The 17198-nt window shown below is 51.3% G+C and overlaps 2 protein-coding genes across 2 annotated transcripts in view; one reads left to right on the top strand and one right to left on the bottom strand.

The window, feature by feature from the left end:
* LOC139376660 (von Willebrand factor) overlaps nucleotides 1-17198 on the top strand; it is a 228581-nt gene that overhangs the window by 77166 nt on the left and 134217 nt on the right. Inside the window, exon 19 of the mRNA XM_071119496.1 lies at nucleotides 16690-16793. Within this exon, the coding sequence (XP_070975597.1) occupies nucleotides 16690-16793 (104 nt within the window). The remainder of the gene's footprint in view (nucleotides 1-16689; nucleotides 16794-17198) is intronic.
* LOC139376666 (mitochondrial glutamate carrier 1-like) overlaps nucleotides 12074-17198 on the bottom strand; it is a 273532-nt gene continuing 268407 nt past the window's right edge. Inside the window, exon 9 of the mRNA XM_071119507.1 lies at nucleotides 12074-12242. Coding sequence (XP_070975608.1) covers nucleotides 12124-12242 — 119 coding nt within the window. The 3' untranslated portion in view covers nucleotides 12074-12123. The remainder of the gene's footprint in view (nucleotides 12243-17198) is intronic.

Below are 17198 nucleotides of genomic sequence, written 5' to 3'. Positions count from 1 at the left end.
TCCTGACACTGGTCCCCAGAGTTTTGTCTGTAACCTGCCCCTTACCCTGGTCCCCAGAGTTTGGTCTGTAACCTGACCCTTACCATGGTCCCCAGAGTTTGGTCTGTACCCTTACCCTGGTCCAGAGAGTTTGGACTGTACCCTTAACCTAGTCCCTAGAGTTTGGTCTGTAACCTGACCCTTACCATGTTCCCCAGAGTTTGGTCTGTAACCTGACCCTTACCCTGGTCCCCAGAGTTTGGTCTGTAACCGGACCCTTACCATGGTCCACAGAGTTTGGTCTGTACCCTTACCCTAGTCCCCAGAGTTTGGTCTGTATCCTGACCCTGGTGCCCAGAGTTTGGTCTGTATCCTGACCCGGGTCCCCAGAGTTTGGTCTGTACCTGACCCTGGTCCCCAGAGTTTGGTCTGTACACTTACCCTGGTCCCCAGAGTTTGTCAGTATCCTGACCCTGGTCCCCAGAGTTTGGTCTGTATCCTTACCCTGGTCCCCAGAATTTGGTCTGTATCCTGACACGGGTCCCCAGAGTTTGGTCTGTATCCTGAACCTGGTCCCCAGAGTTTGGTCTGTACCCTTACCCTAGTCCCCAGAGTTTGGTCTGTATCCTTACCCTGGTCCCCAGAGTTTGGTCTGTATCCTGACCCTGGTCCCCAGAGTTTGGTCTGTACACTTACCCTGGTCCCCAGAGTTTGGTCAGTATCCTGACCCTGGTCCCCAGAGTTTGGTCTGTATCCTTACCCTGGTCCCCAGAGTTTGGTCTGTATCCTGACACGGGTCCCCAGAGTTTGGTCTGTATCCTGAACCTGGTCCCCAGAGTTTGGTCTGTACCCTTACCCTAGTCCCCAGAGTTTGGTCTGTATCCTTACCCTGGTCCCCAGAGTTTGGTCTGTATCCTGACACGGGTCCCCAGAGTTTGGTGTGTACCCTGAACATGGTCCCCAGAATTTGGTCTGGACCCTTTCCCTGGTCCACAGAGTTTGGTCTGTATCCTGACCCTGGTCCCCAGAGTTTGGTCTGTAACCTGAACCTGGTCCCCAGAGTTTGGTCTGTAACCTGACCCTGGTCCCTAGAGGTTGGTCTGTACCCTTATCCTGGTCCCCAGAGTTTGGTCTGTACCCTGACCCTGGTCCCTAGAGGTTGGTCTGTACCCTTATCCTGGTCCCCAGAGTTTGGTCTGTACACTGAACCTTGTCCCCAGAGTTTGGTCTGTAACCTGACCCTAACCCTAGTCCCGAGAGTTTGGTCTGTAACCTGTCCCTTACCCTGGTCCCCAGATTTTGGTCTGTAACTTGACCCTTTCCATGGTCCCTAGAGTTTAGTCTGTACCCTGACCCTGGTCCCCAGAGTTTGGTCTGTATCCTTACCCTGGTCCCCAGAGTTTGGTCTGTATCCTGACCCTGGTCCCCAGAGTTTGGTCTGTACCCTTACCCTAGTCCCCAGAGTTTGGTCTGTACCCTGACCGTGGTCCCCAGAGGTTCGTCTGTACCCTGACCCTGGTCCCCAGAGTTTGGTCTGTATCCTGACACTGGTCCCCAGAGTTTGGTCTGTAACCTGCCCCTTACCCTGGTCCCCAGAGTTTGGTCTGTAACCTGACCCTTACCATGGTCCCCAGAGTTTGGTCTGTAACCTGACCCTTACCATGGTCAACAGAGTTTGGTCTGTACCCTTACCCTGGTCCAGAGAGTTTGGACTGTACCCTTACCCTAGTCCCCAGAGTTTGGTCTGTACCCTGACCCTTGTCCCCAGAGGTTTGTCTGTACCCTGACCCTGGTCCCCAGAGTTTTGTCTGTATCCTGACACTGGTCCCCAGAGTTTTGTCTGTAACCTGCCCCTTACCCTGGTCCCCAGAGTTTTGTCTGTAACCTGCCCCTTACCCTAGTCCCCAGAGTTTGGTCTGTATCCTTACCCTGGTCCCCAGAGTTTGGTCTGTATCCTGACACGGGTCCCCAGAGTTTGGTGTGTACCCTGACCCTGGTCCCCAGAATTTGGTCTGGACCCTTTCCCTGGTCCACAGAGTTTGGTCTGTATCCTGACCCTGGTCCCCAGAGTTTGGTCTGTAACCTGAGCCTTACCATGGACCCCAGAGTTTGGTCTGTACCCTTACCCTAGTCCCCAGAGTTTGGTCTGTACCCTGACCCTGGTCCACAGAGTTTGGCCTGTACCCTTACCCTGGTCCAGAGAGTTTCGACTGTACCCTTACCCTGGTCCCCAGAGTTTGGTCTGCATCCTGACCCTGGTCCCGAGAGTTTGGACTGTACCCTTACCCTAGTCCCCAGAGTTTGGTCTCTACCCTGACCCTTGTCCCCAGAGTTTGGTCTGTAACCTGACCCTTACCCTGGTCCCCAGAGTTTGGTCTGTAACCTGGACCCTTACCATGGTCCCCAGAGTTTGGTCTGTACCCTTACCCTAGTCCCCAGAGTTTGGTCTGTACCCTGACCGTGGTCCCCAGACTTTGGTCTGTACCCTTACCCTGGTCCACAGAGTTTGGTCTGTACCCTTACCCTAGTCCCCAGAGTTTGGTCTGTATCCTGATCCAGGTCCCCAGAGTTTGGTCTGTATCCTTATCCTGGTCCCCAGAGTTTGGTCTGTACCCTTACCCTGGTCCAGAGAGTTTGGACTGTACCCTTACCCTAGTCCCCAGAGTTTGGTCTGTAACCTCACCCTTACCATGGTCCCCAGAGTTTGGTCTGTAACATGACACTTACCCTGGTCCCCAGAGTTTGGTCTGTAACCGGACCCTTACCATGGTCCACAGAGTTTGGTCTGTACCCTTACCCTAGTCCCCAGAGTTTGGTCTGTACCCTGAACCTGGTCCCCAGAGTTTGGTCTGTAACCTGACCCTAACTCTGGCCCCGAGAGTTTGGTCTGTAACCTGTCCCTTACCCTGGTCCCCAGAGTTTGGTCTGTAACCTGACCCTTACCATGGTCCCCAGAGTTTGGTCTGTACCTTTACCCTGGTCCCCAGAGTTTGGTCTGTACCCTTATCCTGGTCCCTAGAGATTAGTCTGTTCCCTGACCCTGGTCCCCAGAGTTTGGTCTGTATCCTTACCCTGGTCCCCATAGTTCGGTCTGTATCCTGACCCTGGTCCCCAGAGTTTGGTCTGTAACCTGCCCCTTACCCTGGTCCCCATAGTTTGGTCTGTAACCTGACCCTTACCATGGTCCCCAGAGTTTGGTCTGTAACCTGACCATTACCCTGGTCCCCAGAGTTTGGTCTGTAACCGGACCCTTACCATGGTCCACAGAGTTTGGTCTGTACCCTTACCCTAGTCCCCAGAGTTTGGTATGTATCCTGACCCTGGTCCCCAGAGGTTTGTCTGTACCCTTATCCTGGTCCCCAGAGCTTGGTCTGTACCCTGACCCTGGTCCCCAGAGTTTGGTCTGTAACCGGACCCTTACCATGGTCCACAGAGTTTGGTCTGTACCCTTAACCTAGTCCCCAGAGTTTGGTCTGTATCCTGACCCTGGTCCCGAGAGGTTGGTCTGTACCCTGACCCTTGTCCCCAGAGTTTGGTCTGTAACCTGACCCTTACCCTGGTCCCCAGAGTTTGGTCTGTAACCGGACCCTTACCATGGTCCACAGAGTTTGGTCTGTACCCTTACCCTAGTCCCCAGAGTTTGGTCTGTATCCTGACCCTGGTCCCGAGAGGTTGGTCTGTACCCTAATCCTGGTCCCCAGAGTTTGGTCTGTACCCTGACCCTGGTCCACAGAGTTTGGTCTGTATCCTTACCCTGGTCTCCAGAGTTTGGTCTGTATCCTGACCCTGGTCTCCAGAGTTTGGTCTGTACCCTGACCCTGGTCCACAGAGTTTGGTCTGTATCCTTACCCTGGTCTCCAGAGTTTGGTCTGTATCCTGACCCTGGTCCCCAGAGTTTGGTCTGTAACCGGACCCTTACCATGGTCCACAGAGTTTGGTCTGTACCCTTACCCTAGTCCCCAGAGTTTGGTCTGTATCCTGACCCTGGTCCCGAGAGGTTGGTCTGTACCCTAATCCTGGTCCCCAGAGTTTGGTCTGTATCCTTACCCTGGTCTCCAGAGTTTGGTCTGTACCCTGACCCTGGTCCACAGAGTTTGGTCTGTATCCTAACGCTGGTCCCCGGAGTTTGGTCTGTACCCTTACCCTAGTCCCCAGAGTTTGGTCTGTACTCTGACCGTGGTCCCCAGAGGTTGGTCTGTACCCTGACCCTACTCCCCAGAGTTTGGTCTGTATCCTGACCCTGGTCCCCAGAGTATGGTCTGTACCCTTACCCTAGCCCCATGAGTTTGGTTGTACCCTGACCGTGGTCCCCAGAGGTTGGTCTGTACCCTTACCCTAGTCCCCAGAGTTTGGTCTGTACCCTGACCGTGGTCCCCAGAGGTTGGTCTGTACCCTGACCCTGGTCCGCAGAGGTTGGTCTGTACCCTTATCCTGGTCCACAGAGTTTGGTCTTTACACTGACCCTGGTCCCCAGTGTTTGGTCTGTATCCTGACCCTGGTCTCCAGAGTTTGGTCTGTATCCTGACCCTGGTCCCCAGAGTTTGGTCTGTATCCTGACCCGTGTCCCCAGAGTTTGGTCTGTATCCTGACCTTGAAACTGTTCCCCATAGTTTGGTCTGTATCCTTACCCTACTCCCCAGAGTTTGGTCTGTACCCTGACCCTAGACCCGAGAGTTTGGTCTGTTCCCTGACCTTGGTCACCAGAGGTTGGTCTGTACCCTGACCCTGGTCCCCAGAGTTTGGTCTGTACCCTTACCCTGGTCCCCAGAGTTAGGTCTGTAACCTGACCCTAACCCTGGTCCCGAGAGTTTGGTCTGTAACCTGTCCCTTACCCTGGTCCCCAAAGTTTGGTCTGTAACCTGACCCTTACCATGGTCCCCAGAGTTTGGTCTGTACCCTTACCCTGGTCCAGAGAGTTTGGACTGTACACTTACCCTGGTCCCGAGAGTTTGGTCTGTAACCTGTCCCTTACCCTGGTCCCTAGAGTTTGGTCTGTAACCTGAACCTTACCATGGTCCCCAGAGATTGGTCTGTACCCTTACCCTTGTCCAGAGAGTTTGGACTGTACCGTTACCCTAGTCCACAGAGTTTGGTCTTTACCCTGACCCTTGTCCCCAGAGTTTGGTCTGTATCTTGACCCGGGTCCCCAGAGTTTGGTCAGTATCCTTCCCTTGTCCAGAGAGTTTGGACTGTACCCTTACCCTAGTCCCCAGCGTTTGTTCTGTACCCTGACCCTTGTCCCCAGCGTTTGTTCTGTACCCTGACCCTTGTCCCCAGAGTTTGGTCTGTAACCGGACCCTTACTATGGTCCCCAGAGTTTGGTCTGTACCCTTACCCTAGTCCCCAGAGTTTGGTCTGTACCCTGACTGTGGTCACCAGAGGTTGGTCTGTACCCTGACCCTGGTCCCCAGAGTTTGGTTTGTAACCTGACCCTAACCCTGGTCCCGAGAGTTTGTTCTGTATCCTGTCCCTTACCCTTGTCCCCAGAGTTTGGTCTGTAACCGGACCCTTACCCTAGTCCCCAGAGTTTGGTCTGTACCCTGACCGTGGTCACCAGAGTTTGGTCTGTACCCTGACCCTGGTCCCCAGAGTTTGGTCTGTACCCTTACCCTGTTCCCCAGAGTTTGGTTTGTAACCTGACCCTAACCCTGGTCCCGAGAGTTTGGTCTGTATCCTGTCCCTTACCCCGGTCCCCAGAGTTTGGTCTGTACCCTTACCCTGCTCCAGAGAGTTTGGACTGTACACTTACCCTAGTCCCCAGAGTTTGGTCTGTACCCTGACCCTTGTCCCCAGAGTTTGGTCTGCATCTTGACCCGGGTCCCCAGAGTTTGGTCAGTATCATGACGCTGGTCCCCGGAGTTTGGTCTGTACCCTTACCCTAGTCCCCAGAGTTTAGTCTGTACCCTGACCGTTGTCCCCAGAGGTTGGTCTGTACCCTGACCCTGCTCCCCAGAGTTTGGTCTGTATCCTGACCCTGGTCCCCAGAGTTTGGTCTGTACCCTTACCCTAGCCCCATGAGTTTGGTCTGTACCCTGACCGTGGTCCCCAGAGGTTGATCTGTACCCTTACCATAGTCCCCAGAGTTTGGTCTGTACCCTGACCGTGGTCCCCAGAGTTTGGTCTGTACCCTGACCGTGGTCCCCAGAGGTTGGTCTGTACCCTGACCCTGGTCCCCAGAGGTTGGTCTGTACCCTTATCCTGGTCCACAGAGTTTGGTCTTTACACTGACCCTGGTCCCCAGAGTTTGGTCTGTATCCTGACCCTGGTCTCCAGAGTTTGGTCTGAATCCTGACCCTGGTCCCCAGAGTTTGGTCTGTACCCTTACCCTTGCCCCATGAGTTTGGTCTGTACCCTGACCGTGGTCCCCAGAGGTTGGTCTGTACCTTACACTAGTCCCCAGAGTTTGGTCTGTACCCTGACAGTGGTCCCCAGAGGTTGGTCTGTACCCTGACCCTGGTCCCCAGAGGTTGGTCTGTACCCTTATCCTGGTCCACAGAGTTTGGTCTTTACACTGACCCTGGTCCCCGGAGTTTGGTCTGTATCCTGACCCTGGTCTCCAGAGTTTGCTCTGTATCCTGACCCTGGTCCCCAGAGTTTGGTCTGTATCCTGACCCGGGTCCCCAGAGTTTTGTCTGTATCCTGACCTTGAAACTGTTCCCCAGAGTTTGGTCTGTACCCTTACCCTACTCCCCAGAGATTGGTCTGTACCCTTACCCTAGACCCGATAGTTTGGTCTGTACCCTGACCGTGGTCACCAGAGGTTGGTCTGTACCCTGACCCTGGTCCCCAGAGTTTGGTTTGTACCCTTACCCTGGTCCCCAGAGTTTGGTCTGTAACCTGACCCTAACCCTGGTCCCGAGAGTTTGGTCTGCAACCTGTTCCTTACCCTGGTCCCCAGAGTTTGGTCTGTAACCTGACCCTTACCATGGTCCCCAGAGTTTGGTCTGTACCCTTACCCTGGTCCCCAGAGTTTGGTCTGTAACCTGACCCTAACCCTGGTCCCGAGTGTTTGGTCTGTAACCTGTCCCTTACCCTGGTCCCCAGAATTTGGTCTGTAACCTGACCCTTACCATGGTCCCCAGAGTTTGGTCTGTACCCTAACCCTGGTCCAGAGAGTTTGGACTGTACACTTACTCTGGTCCCCAGAGTTTGGTCTGTAACCTGACCCTTACCATGGCCCCCAGTGTTTGGTCTGTACCCTTCCCCTTGTCCAGAGAGTTTGGACTGTACCCTTACCCTAGTCCCCAGAGTTTGGTCTGTACCCTGACCCTTGTCCCCAGAGTTTGGTCTGTAACAGGACCCTTACCATGGTCCCCAGAGTTTGGTCTGTACCCTTACCCTAGTCCCCAGAGTTTGGTCTGTTCCCTGACCGTGGTTACCAGAGGTTGGTCTGTACCCTGACCCTGGTCCCCAGAGTTTGGTCTGTACCCTTACCCTAGTCCGCAGAGTTTGGTCTGTAACCTGACCCTAACCCTGGTCCCAAGAGTTTGGTCTGTATCCTGTCCCTTACCCTGGTCCACAGGGTTTGGTCTGTAACCTGACCCTTACCATGGTCCCCAGAGTTTGGTCTGTACCCTTACCCTGGTCCAGAGAGTTTGGACTGTACACTTACTCTAGTCCCCAGAGTTTGGTCTGTAACCTGACCCTAACCCTGGTCCCGAGAGTTTGGTCTGTAACCTGTCCCTTACCCTGTTCCCCAGAGTTTGGTCTGTAACCTGACCCTAACCATGGTCCCCAGAGTTTGGTCTGTACCCTTACCCTTGTCCAGAGAGTTTGGACTGTACCCTTACCCTAGTCCCCAGAGTTTGGTCTGTACCCTTCCCCTTGTCCAGAGAGTTTGGACTGTACCCTTACCCTAGTCCCCAGAGTTTGGTCTGTACCCTGACCCTTGTCCCCAGAGTTTGGTCTGTAACCGGACCCTTACCATGGTCCCCAGAGTTTGGTCTGTACCCTTACCCTAGTCCCCAGAGTTTGGTCTGTACCCTGACCCTTGTCCCCAGAGTTTGGTCTGTAACCGGACCCTTACCATGGTCCCCAGAGTTTGGTCTGTACCCTTACCCTAGTCCCCAGAGTTTGGTCTGTACCCTGACCGTGGTCCCCAGAGGTTTGTCTGTACCCTGACCCTGGTCCCCAGAGTTTGGTCTGTAACCTGCCCCTTACCCTGGTCCCCAGAGTTTGGTCTGTAACCTGACCCTTACCATGGTCCCCAGAGTTTGGTCAGTACCCTTACCCTGGTCCACAGAGGTTGGTCTGTACCCTGACCCTGGTCCACAGAGTTTGGTCTGTACCCAGACCCTGGTCCCCAGAGTTTGGTCTGTACCCTGACCCTTGTCCCCAGAGTTTGGTCTGTAACCTGACCCTGACCCTGGTCCCCAGAGTTTGGTCTGTACCCTGACCCTGGTCCCCAGAGTTTGGTCTTTACCCTGACCCTGGTCCCCAGAGTTTGGTCTTTACCCTGACCCTTGTCCCCAGAGTTTGGTCTGTACCAGAGTTTCGTCTGTATACTGACCATGGTTCCAGAGTTTGGTCTGTACTCTGACTCAGGTCCCGGAATTTGATCTTTATACTGACCATGGTTCCAGATTTAGATCTGTACCCTTACCCTGTTCCACAGAGTTTGGTATTGTTCCTGAATTTGGTCCCCATAATTTTTTCTGTAACCTGACCCTGGAACACAGCGTTTGTTCTTTTTCCTGACCCTCGTCCCCAGAATTGGATCTGTATCCTGACCCTGGTCCCCAGAGTTTGGTCTGTACCCTTACCCTAGTCCCCGGAGTTTTGCCTGTACCCTGACCCTGGTTCACAGGGTTTGGTCTGTACCCTTACCCTGGTCCACAGAGTTTGGTCTGTATCCTGACCCTGGTCCCCAGAGTTTGGTCTGTATCCTAACCCTGGTTCCAGAGTTTGGTCTGTATCCTGACCCTGGTTACAGAGTTTGGTCTGTACCCAGACTCTGTTTCCAGAGTTTGGTCAGTATCCAAACCCTGGTTTCAGAGTTTGGTCTGTATCCTGACCCTAGTTCCAGAGTTTGGTCTGTATCCTGACCCTGGTTCCAGAGTTTGGTCTGTATCCTGACCCTGTTTCCGGAGTTTGGTGTGTATACTGACCCTGTTTCCAGAGTTTGGTCTGTACCCTGCCCCTGTTTCCAGAGTTTGTCTGTATACTGACAAGGTTCCAGGGTTTGATCTGTACCCTGATCCTGTTTCCAGAGTTTGGTCTGTACCCTGACCCTGGTTCCAGAGTTTGGTCTGTACCCTGACCCTGTTTCCAGAGTTTGATCTGTACCCTGACCCTGGTTTCAGAGTTTTTTTATTTTTAATTTATTTTTATGTAATTAACAAGGCGAGTCAGTGACGCTACCCATCCCGGTACCGGGATAATTGTCATCAGCAACCGCTGAATAGCATTGCACCACATCCAAATAATATTACAAAAAAATATTAATATTCATGAAATCACAAGTGCAATATTGCAAAACACAGTTTAGCCTTTTGTTAATCCGCCTGTCATCTCAGATTTTGAAATTATGCTTTACAGCGAAAGCAATCCAAGCGTTTGAGTAAGTTTATCGATAGCATCGCAAAACATTATATATTAAGTAGCTAGGTCACGAAAATCAGAAAAGCAATTCTTTGATGATCTTCGGATGTTTTCACTCACGAGACTCCCAGTTACACAACAAATGTTCCTTTTGTTCCATAAAGATTATTTTTATACCCAAAATACCGACGGTTGTTTGTCGCGTTATGTTCAGAAATCCACAGGAAAGGGCGGTCACGACAACGCAGACGTATATTCCAACTAATATCCATAATGTCCACAGAAACATGTCAAACGTTTTTTATAATCAATCCACAAGTTGTTTTTAAAATATACATTCGATAATATATCAACCGAGTGTGTAGCTTTTTCAATAACAGCGGGAGAAACAATGGCCGCTTTACTCAGTTGCGCAAAACTCACTCTGAGAGCCCCCACCTATCCACTTACGCAATGTGATCCTTCACGCTCATTTTTCAAAATAAAAGCCTGAAACTGTCTAAAGACTGTTGACACCTTAGAGAAGCCATATAAAAAGGAATCTGGTTGAAATCCCTTTAAATGGAGGATAGGCATGCTTAGGAACAGAGAGGTTTCAAAATAAAAGGCACTTCCTGATTGGATTTTCCTCAGGCTTTCGCTTGCAATATCAGTTCTGTTATACTCACAGCCAATATTTGTACAGTTTTGGAAACTTTAGAGTGTTTTCTATCATAATCTGACAATTATATGCACATTCTAGTTTCTGTGGCTGAGAAATAGGCAGTTTCAAATGGGTATGTTTTTTAGCCAAAAACAAAAATACTGCCCCCTACATGCAAAACACACAAGAACACATTCTTATTTTCAATAACAGCCTAGGAACATTGGGTTAACTACCTTGTTCAGAGCCAGAACAACAGATTTTTATCTTGTCAGCTTGGGGATTCGATCTTGTAACCTTTTGGTGACTAGTCCAACACTCTAAACACTAGGCTACCTGCCTCCCCAGTTTGGTATGTATCCTATCCCTGGCCCAAAATAACATTCTCTTTCTTCTCTGTCTTTTTATGTAAGTGTTGAGATGATGCATTAAATCCCAGACAAAGATTAAGCGTTCTTTAGATGCAAAGACAAAGTATTCCATTGAGCATATTTCAGTCATTTACCGGGGTGTGTTTGACAGTTCATTACAAACATCTCCACGGTTGTAATGTTAACAGGGAAAAACGACAGGCACAAGCAAGAGTATAAAAGTGTTGCAGGAGCAAAATGAAAGCACTCAATCCAGCGTGATTTAAGTGACAAGTGGATTTTGCAGCCCTCAAACAGGAAATAGATGGCTGTTGTCATGTATTGTCATATTATGTCTTGTTCCTGTTCTTTCTCTTCACCCTGTCTCCCTCTGCTGGTCGTATTAGGTTACCTTCTCTTCCCCTCCTTCCCCCAGCTGTTCCTTATCTTCTCTAACTACCTCGTTCACCCTTTTCCCACCTGTTCCCTTTTTTCCCTCTGATTAGGTCTCTATTTCTCTCTCTGTTCCTGCTTCTGTCTTTGTCAGATTCTCGTTTGAGTTTCTCATGCCAGAACCAAACTATCGTCTTGTTTGCTTCAACCTTGTCCTGTCCTGTCGGAATCTGCCTGTTCATCTGAGGCTACGTGTGATCAGGTACCTCTGTCCCCTCTGCTGCTAGAAGGGGACTCTAACCCAGCTATTCTCCTCTGCTGCTAGAAGGGGAACTCTTCTGTGATATTCAGAAGGACTTTATGTTTCATTTGTCGCCCTCTCTGCGGGTTGTTTATTTTGCCATCACATACATTGAAGAGGATCTATGTCTTACCTGTGTTTCGACATTAAAGAACTCTGTTTTTGTTAAACCGCTTTTGGGTCCTCACTCACGTGCATAACAGAAGAATCTGACCAAGAATGGACCCAGCGACTTCGGATCCTCTCCACTCAGCCGTCGAGATCCAGGGAGCGATGCTAGGCAGACACGAGCAGGAATTGTCTGCTGCTCGACATGCCGTTGAGACCCTGACCGCCCAAGTCTCCAACCTCACAGAACAGATTCACCATCTCTGCCTCGATCCACCGGCCACTTCCAGGGCTTTCGAATCTCCGGAGCCCAGAATCAATAACCCGCCGTGTTACTCTGGGGAGCCCACTGAATGCCGCTCGTTCCTCACCCAGTGTGATATTGTGCTTTCTCTCCAGCCCAACACTTACTCCAGGAGCACAGCTCGTATCGCCTACGTCATATCTCTCCTTACTGGACGGGCTCGTGAGTGGGGCACGGCAATCTGGGAGGCAAGGGCTGAGTGTACTAACCAGTATCAGGACTTTAATGAGGAGATGATACGGGTTTTTGATCGTTCTGTTTTTGGGGAGGAAGCTTCCAGGGCCCTGTCTTCCCTATGTCAAGGTAATCGTTCCATAACAGACTACTCTATTGAGTTTCGCACTCTTGCTGCCTCCAGTGACTGGAACGAGCCGGCTTTGCTCGCTCGTTTTCTGGAGGGTCTCCGCGCGGAGGTAAAGGATGAGATTCTCTCCTGGGAGGTTCCTTCCAGCGTGGATTCCTTGATTGAACTCGCTATTCGCATAGAGCGACGGGTTGATCTTCGTCACCGAGCTCGTGGAAAGGAGCTCGCGTTCTCCGTTGCCCCCCTCTCCGCATCACTACCATCTTCCTCTGCCGGCTCGGGTGCTGAGCCTATGCAGCTGGGAGGTATCCGCATCTCGACTAAGGAGAGGGAACGGAGAATCACCAACCGCCTCTGTCTCTATTGCGGTTCCGCTGGTCATTTTGTCACTTCATGTCCAGTAAAAGCCAGAGCTCATCAGTAAGCGGAGGGCTACTGGTGAGCGCTACTACTCCTGTCTCTCCTTCAAGATCCTGCACTACATTGTCGGTCCATCTACGCTGGACCGGTTCGTCAGCTTCCTGCAGTGCCTTGATAGACTCTGGGGCGGAGGGCTGTTTTATGGACGAGACCTGGGCTCGGGAACATGACATTCCTCTCAGACAGTTAAGGGAGCCCACGGCCTTGTTCGCTTTGGATGGTAGTCCTCTCCCCAGGATTCAGCGTGAGACGCTACCTTTAACCCTCACTGTCTCTGGTAATCATAGCGAAACCCTTTCTTTTTTAATTTTTCGTTCACCTTTTACACCTGTTGTTTTGGGCCATCCCTGGCTAGTTTGTCATAATCCTTCTATTAATTGGTCTAGTAATTCTATCCTCTCCTGGAACGTCTCTTGTCATGTGAAATGTTTAATGTCTGCTATCCCTCCTGTTTCCTCTGTCTCTTCTTCACAGGAGGAGCCTGGTGATTTGACAGGGGTGCCGGAGGAATATCACGATCTGCGCACGGTGTTCAGTCGGTCCAGGGCCACCTCTCTTCCTCCACACCGGTCGTATGATTGTAGTATTGATCTCCTTCCGGGAACCACTCCCCCCCGGGGTAGACTATACTCTCTGTCGGCTCCCGAGCGTAAGGCTCTCGAAGATTATTTGTCTGTAGCTCTTGACGCCGGTACCATAGTCCCCTCCTCCTCTCCCGCCGGAGCGGGGTTTTTTTTTGTCAAGAAGAAGGACGGGTCTCTGCGCCCCTGCATAGATTATCGAGGGCTGAATGACATAACAGTGAAGAATCGTTATCCGCTTCCTCTTATGTCTTCAGCCTTCGAGATCCTGCAGGGAGCCAGGTTTTTCACTAAGTTGGACCTTCGTAACGCTTACCATCTCGTGCGCATCAGGGAGGGGGACGAGTGGAAGACGGCGTTTAACACTCCGTTAGGGCACTTTGAATACCGGGTTCTTCCTTTCGGCCTCGCTGACGCTCCAGCTGTCTTTCAGGCATTAGTCAATGACGTCCTGAGAGACATGCTGAACATCTTTGTTTTCGTTTACCTTGACGATATCCTGATTTTTTTCACCGTCACTCCAGATTCATGTTCAGCACGTTCGACGTGTCCTCCAGCGCCTTTTAGAGAATTGTCTTTTTGTGAAGGCTGAGAAGTGCACTTTTCATGCCTCCTCCGTCACATTTCTCGGTTCTGTTATTTCCGCTGAAGGCATTAAGATGGATCCCGCTAAGGTCCAAGCTGTCATTGTTTGGCCCGTCCCTAAGTCACGCGTCGAGCTGCAGCGCTTTCTCGGCTTCGCGAACTTCTATCGTCGTTTCATCCGTAATTTCGGTCAGGTGGCAGCTCCTCTCACAGCCCTTACTTCTGTCAAGACGTGCTTTAAGTGGTCCGTTTCCGCCCAGGGAGCTTTTGATCTCCTCAAGAATCGTTTTACATCCGCACCTATCCTTGTTACACCTGACGTCTCTAGACAGTTCGTTGTCGAGGTTGACGCGTCAGAGGTGGGCGTGGGAGCCATTCTTTCTCAGCGCTCCCTCTCTGACGACAAGGTCCACCCTTGCGCGTATTTTTCTCATCGCCTGTCGCCGTCGGAACTTAACTATGATGTGGGAAACCGCGAACTGCTCGCCATCCGCTTAGCCCTAGGCGAATGGCGACAGTGGTTGGAGGGGGCGACCGTTCCTTTTGTCGTTTGGACTGACCATAGGAACCTTGAGTACATCCGTTCTGCCAAACGACTTAATGCGCGTCAGGCTCGTTGGGCGCTGTTTTTCGCTCGTTTCGAGTTCGTGATTTCTTATCGTCCGGGCTCTAAGAACACCAAGCCTGATGCTTTATCTCGTCTCTTCAGTTCTTCAGTAGCCTCCACTGACCCCGAGGGGATTCTCCCTGAGGGGCGTGTTGTCGGGTTGACTGTCTGGGGAATTGAGAGGCAGGTAAAGCAAGCACTCACTCACTCACACTCCGTCGCCGCGCGCTTGTCCTAGGAACCTTCTTTTCGTTCCCGTTCCTACTCGTCTGGCCGTTCTTCAGTGGGCTCACTCTGCCAAGTTAGCCGGCCACCCTGGCGTTCGGGGTACGCTTGCTTCCATTCGCCAGCGTTTTTGGTGGCCCACCCGGGAGCATGACACGCGTCGTTTCGTGGCTGCTTGTTCGGTCTGCGCGCAGACTGAGTCCGGTAACTCCCCTCCTGCCGGCCGTCTCAGGCCGCTTCCCATTCCCTCTCGACCGTGGTCTCACATCGCCTTAGATTTTATCACCGGACTGCCTTCGTCAGCGGGGAAGACTGTTATTCTTACGGTTGTCGATAGGTTCTCTAAGGCGGCTCATTTTATTCCCCTTGCTAAGCTCCCTTCTGCTAAAGAAACGGCACAAATCATCATCGAGAATGTTTTCAGAATTCATGGCCTTCCGTCAGACGTCGTTTCGGACAGGGGTCCGCAATTCACGTCTCAATTTTGGAGGGAGTTTTGCCGTTTGATTGGGGCTTCCGTCAGTCTCTCTTCCGGCTTTCACCCCCAGTCTAACGGTCAAGCAGAACGGGCCAATCAGACTATTGGTCGCATCTTACGCAGTCTTTCTTTTCGTAACCCTGCGTCTTGGTCAGAACAGCTCCCCTGGGCAGAATACGCCCACAACTCGCTTCCTTCGTCTGCGACCGGGCTATCTCCTTTTCAGAGTAGCCTCGGGTACCAGCCTCCGCTGTTCTCGTCTCAGTTCGCCGAGTCCAGCGTCCCCTCCGCTCAGGCTTTTGTCCAACGTTGCGAGCGCACCTGGAAGAGGGTCAGGTCTGCACTTTGCCGTTATAGGGCGCAGACTGTGAGAGCCGCTAATAAGCGTAGAACTAAGAGTCCTAGATATTGTCGCGGTCAGAGAGTTTGGCTCTCCACTCAGAACCTTCCCCTTAAGACAGCTTCTCGCAAGTTGACCCCGCGGTTCATTGGTCCGTTCCGTATTTCTCAGATCATTAATCCTGTCGCAGTGCGACTTCTTCTTCCGCGAAATCTTCGTCGCGTCCACCCGGTCTTCCATGTCTCCTGTGTTAAGCCCGTTCTTCGCGCCCCCGCTCGTCGTCCCCCCCCCCCCCCCATCCTTGTCGAGGGCGCACCTATCTACAGGGTCCGTAAGATTTTGGACATGCGTCCTCGGGGCCGTGGTCATCAGTACCTAGTGGATTGGGAGGGGTACGGTCCTGAGGAAAGGAGTTGGGTTCCCTCTCGGGACGTGCTGGACCGTTCGCTGATCGATGATTTCCTCCGTTGCCGCCAGGTTTCCTCCTCGAGTGCGCCAGGAGGCGCTCGGTGAGTGGGGGGGTACTGTCATGTATTGTCATATTATGTCTTGTTCCTGTTCTTTCTCTTCACCCTGTCTCCCTCTGCTGGTCGTATTAGGTTACCTTCTCTTCCCCTCCTTCCCCCAGCTGTTCCTTATCTTCTCTAACTACCTCGTTCACCCTTTTCCCACCTGTTCCCTTTTTTCCCTCTGATTAGGTCTCTATTTCTCTCTCTGTTCCTGCTTCTGTCTTTGTCAGATTCTCGTTTGAGTTTCTCATGCCACAACCAAACTATCGTCTTGTTTGCTTCAACCTTGTCCTGTCCTGTCGGAATCTGCCTGTTCATCTGAGGCTACGTGTGATCAGGTACCTCTGTCCCCTCTGCTGCTAGAAGGGGACTCTAACTCAGCTATTCTCCTCTGCTGCTAGAAGGGGAACTCTTCTGTGATATTCAGAAGGACTTTATGTTTCATTTGTCGCCCTCTCTGCGGGTTGTTTATTTTGCCATCACATACATTGAAGAGGATCTATGTCTTACCTGTGTTTCGACATTAAAGAACTCTGTTTTTGTTAAACCGCTTTTGGGTCCTCACTCACGTGCATAACAGCTGTAAAGGAGATCCTCAGGTGGGCGGGGCATGCACGTTTCTAGTATTATGTAATGTTTCATGTTTTGTTTGGACCCCTTGAAGAGTAGTTGCTGATTAGCAACAGCTAATGGGGATCCTAACAAAATACAACACCAAATAAATACTGTTTCAGTCTGGCCTGTATCCCCGGCAGTCTCTGTCCAAACGGCACGGTACGTATCCCTGACCTCTAACCCTAACCCTGACCTTGACACTAACCTACGTCCTAGTCAAGGTCTGTGTCTGTCTGTCTGTCTGTCTGTCTGTCTGTCTGTCTGTCTGTCTGTCTGTCTGTCTGTCTGTCAGGGTGTGAACTAAGTGATAGATACATGTAACTGATTGGCCAGAGAGTCCAGCCACCAGTCGGTCAGTCCCTGTTTAAAAAAATGGTTTTAAAAACTTGATTGATTGTTTGATTCAGGTTCGACATAGGAGAGAGTGCATCACTCCAGAGCAGTGTCCGTGTTACCATAACAACAGAGCCTATGCACCTGGACAGAGCATCAATATGGACTGTAACACCTGGTACGTACCTTAATTAGATGTACCTTATGTAAAACCTGGTAAGTACCTGGTTTAAAACATACCGTAACACCTGGTATGTACAGTTGAAGTCGGAAGTTTACATACACTTAGGTTGGAGTCATTAAAACTCGTTTTTGGCAAGTCGGTTAGGACAGCTACTTTGTGCATGACACATGTTATTTTTCCAACAATTGTTTACAGACAAATTATTTAACTTATAATTTACTGTATTACAATTCCTGGGTGTAAAAGGTTTACATACTCTAAGTTGACTGTGCCTTTAAACAGCTTGGAAAATTCCAGAAAATGATGTCATGGCTTTAGAAACTTCTGATAGGCTAATTGACATCATTTGAGTCAATAGGAGGTGTGCCGGTGGATATACAGTGCCTTGCGAAAGTATTC

Source organism: Oncorhynchus clarkii, chromosome 2 (genome assembly GCF_045791955.1).
Source record: "Oncorhynchus clarkii lewisi isolate Uvic-CL-2024 chromosome 2, UVic_Ocla_1.0, whole genome shotgun sequence".
NCBI classification, from domain to species: Eukaryota; Metazoa; Chordata; class Actinopteri; order Salmoniformes; family Salmonidae; genus Oncorhynchus; species Oncorhynchus clarkii.
The sequence above is the reverse complement of the archived record's forward strand: the minus strand, read 5'-3'. Positions and strand labels throughout refer to the sequence as shown.